Source organism: Merops nubicus, unplaced genomic scaffold, assembly GCF_000691845.1.
Source record: "Merops nubicus isolate BGI_N331 unplaced genomic scaffold, ASM69184v1 Scaffold47494, whole genome shotgun sequence".
Taxonomy (NCBI): Eukaryota; Metazoa; Chordata; class Aves; order Coraciiformes; family Meropidae; genus Merops; species Merops nubicus.
In genome coordinates this window covers 1-2855 of record NW_008607174.1, presented here as the reverse complement: position 1 = coordinate 2855, position 2855 = coordinate 1, and the positions used below count along the sequence as shown (strand labels likewise).

The following is a 2855-nucleotide window of genomic DNA, read 5'->3' as shown; positions in this document are numbered from 1 at the left end:
TTCCTGTTCAAGATCAATCGCTGAGGTTACTTAAGAAAAAAAAAGGGGGGGGGGGGGAAAGGGAAGGGAAAAAAAAAAAAAAAAGCCACTCTGTCTCTTTGCCGCATCTACAAGTTCACACAGAGCCTGTTAGCTGGCACGGCTTGGCAAAGCAGGGGAACTTCTTGCCATGTCGAGACGAGGCGCTCTTGGGAGATTATTTCTCTTGGACGATTCACATCATTTGTGGTCTCTGCATTGTATCTTGATGTGGAGAAGAATACCAGTGAGAATAGCCAGGCATGTAGCTGTTGGGAGGCATATTGACTCCCTTGGCAGAAGCTGAAACGTCCCAGACTGGAGGCAGAGCCGGAGAGCGAGGGGAGAGGGCGGCAGAGCCGGGCAGAGGGTCGCTCTCGTGGGGGTTACTGCCCTGCTTCAGCAGCTTCTTGAATTTGGAGCGCTTGTTCTGAAACCAGATCTTCACCTGTAAACGAAAATCAACAGATATTAGGCTGCCGTCAGCACTCAGGGCACGGCAGGGGAGACCCTGGGGGATGTGGGTTTGCTCTAGAGAGGGTCTTGAGAGCCCATGCCAGTCGGGTGTGGAGCTGGGGAGCTGGGAAGGAGGGTGAGCTGTTGCTGCTCACGGGCTCTGGACGCAGTTGGAGAGAGCAGGAGAGGCAGAGCCGAGTTGGAAAGTGGGGAGGGATGAAGGTTTTCGCCTGGAATGTTATTTTCCCTGGGCAGGCCAGACTGATCGAGCTGCAGCAGAATACATCCTCTGAGCTCTCTTGCCTCGTTCAGAATTTTGGAGGTAATTTGATCATTTGGGCAAACTGTTTTCAAACATGGGCAATCATATGATTTTGTGCCAGAAGACAGGAGCCAATAGACAAAAGGCATCTTACAAAGAAATCACGCATCCAAAAACATGCATGATGAAGCGGTCCTCGCTGATGTGATGGGGGATGAGGCACAATGGAACCAGGATTATGGCTTTATTTTAACAGTTGTTTTTAAAGAAAGGAAAATTCTGTTCTCTCGGCGAATAATTTGCTATCAAAATTGCTTTGGGTCTCATTCTGCTCCTAATCCAGCAGAACTCCCGAGGAGTGAGCCTGCACTTGATGAGGTGTGAGAGGATCAGGCCCACTCTGGCAGATCAGAATCGTTATAGAACTGATACATATGTAAGACGAAGACGTGCATATACACGTATTTCTTAAAATCAAGCAAACAAAGAAAACATCTCCTGCGTGTGTATTTGACCTCGCAAACTTTGTAGACTTAATGTTAGGGCATAAGTAGGGGTGCTTGTCTGGCTGCGCGCTCAGGATCGGGGCCCTGAATCCATGCGTGCGAGGGAGAAAGCAAGACAGCAGTGAGACTGAGTGTGCATGCTAAGGATGCTAAAATCTCATTTGTAAAGCTGTCAGGTCTATTGCCGTGATTAATGTTTGTTGAGTATTTAAAAATCGCTGGCTGGAAGCGACTGTTATCAATGACAATGATAAAATCCTGAAGTTACTTGTTAAGCTCATAAATTCCCATTATTATGCTTTACCCGAATTGATCCCATCTATCCATGCACTTCTCCGCAAACCCCCAGCCTGGGAAGCCTGTAATGCCTCATGTGTCTTTCAAGCTTAAATTAGCAGAATGGGATAGCTACCTCAACCACACTTAACTATGGCTTAACCTGCTATAATTTTGTACACGGCTCTCTTTGATCTTCAGATCTATTATCACCTTTCGTACATTTTGCCCAAGGGTAACCACTGCATTTGCATTAGTCATCCAGGATGAATTAACTATTGATTTTACAGGTATTTCCTAACGTGTTCTTGCTTCCCCCCTACCTATAGGTTGCTACAAGGCAGCTTTGCTTTTAGCTCTACCTCAGGCCCAGCGCTTCCTTGCCTTTGCTTTGTCCTCCTTTTCACAGCTGGGCAACTGCATCTCGGTGCTGGAATGATCCGAAAACACGGACAATTTTAAAATGTTACGTGTGGCATCAAAAAGGAGCGCTTGCTCGCCAGACAGCTGAGGGAAGGGCCCATTCAGCTCCTTCTGCGGTAGACCGGTCTCTCTGTCGTGCATTAGATAAGTCTTATCACTCATAGATGGGGGCCGTGTGCATTACCTTTTCTACTGTTCCCATACAGGCGCCAAAACGTTTAGGGAGCATCCTACTTTGCTTGGCCTTTTTTGCTCGAGCAGGATTTCAGTGATTTGGGATTCCCAGTAATTACCTGTGTCTGGGTAAGTCCTAATGAAGCTGCCAGCTCAGCTCTCTCTGGGAGTGCCAGGTACTGAGTCTGCTGAAAGCGATGATTTAAAGCTTGGAGTTGTAGACTAGAGTAAATGGTTCGTGGCTTCCGAATCTTTTTCCCTTTTCCATTGAATCTGATTTCACCGTTTTCAATCACTGTGGTTTTTTGCTGATCTGCAAGTAAAACAGCGCAGCTGAAACATCAGCCTCCTTAGCAATTTAAGGCGAGCGTTCTGGCCGCCGCGGCTCCTGAGAACCCAGCTGCCTGTCCCGACGCCGGTTCAACACCGTCGTGTGCACACAGGCTCCGGCTCCTTAAAGGCACATCGCGACACACGCTGCTGCGTGGGAGCTACCGGGAGGAAAAAAAAACAAACCACCAAACAAAAAAAAACTGTCCGGGCACAGTGGGCACGCTGCCTTTCTCCCGGGGAAAGAAAAAAAGTAATTATAATAACAACAAAATAATAATAACGCGCAGCGCTGGCTTTACGAAGGGATGCCTGCTTCCAGGGCCATCCAGGCTTTACCCAGCTAATTGACTCCGCGACGCCAGTTTGGTGGTCAGTGAATCACCAGTCCGAGACATTTAACAATGCTT

General features: G+C 48.0%; 1 protein-coding gene across 1 annotated transcript; it reads right to left on the bottom strand.

Moving 5' to 3' along the window:
- Positions 1-214: 214 nt before the first annotated feature.
- DLX6 (distal-less homeobox 6) lies at positions 215-2428 on the bottom strand (the record flags this gene model as incomplete). Its single annotated transcript, XM_008939846.1, has 2 exons — positions 215-466; positions 2235-2428. Coding segments are annotated over 2 exons (446 nt in total), but the record flags the coding sequence as incomplete, so codon positions are not given.
- Positions 2429-2855: the final 427 nt, after the last annotated feature.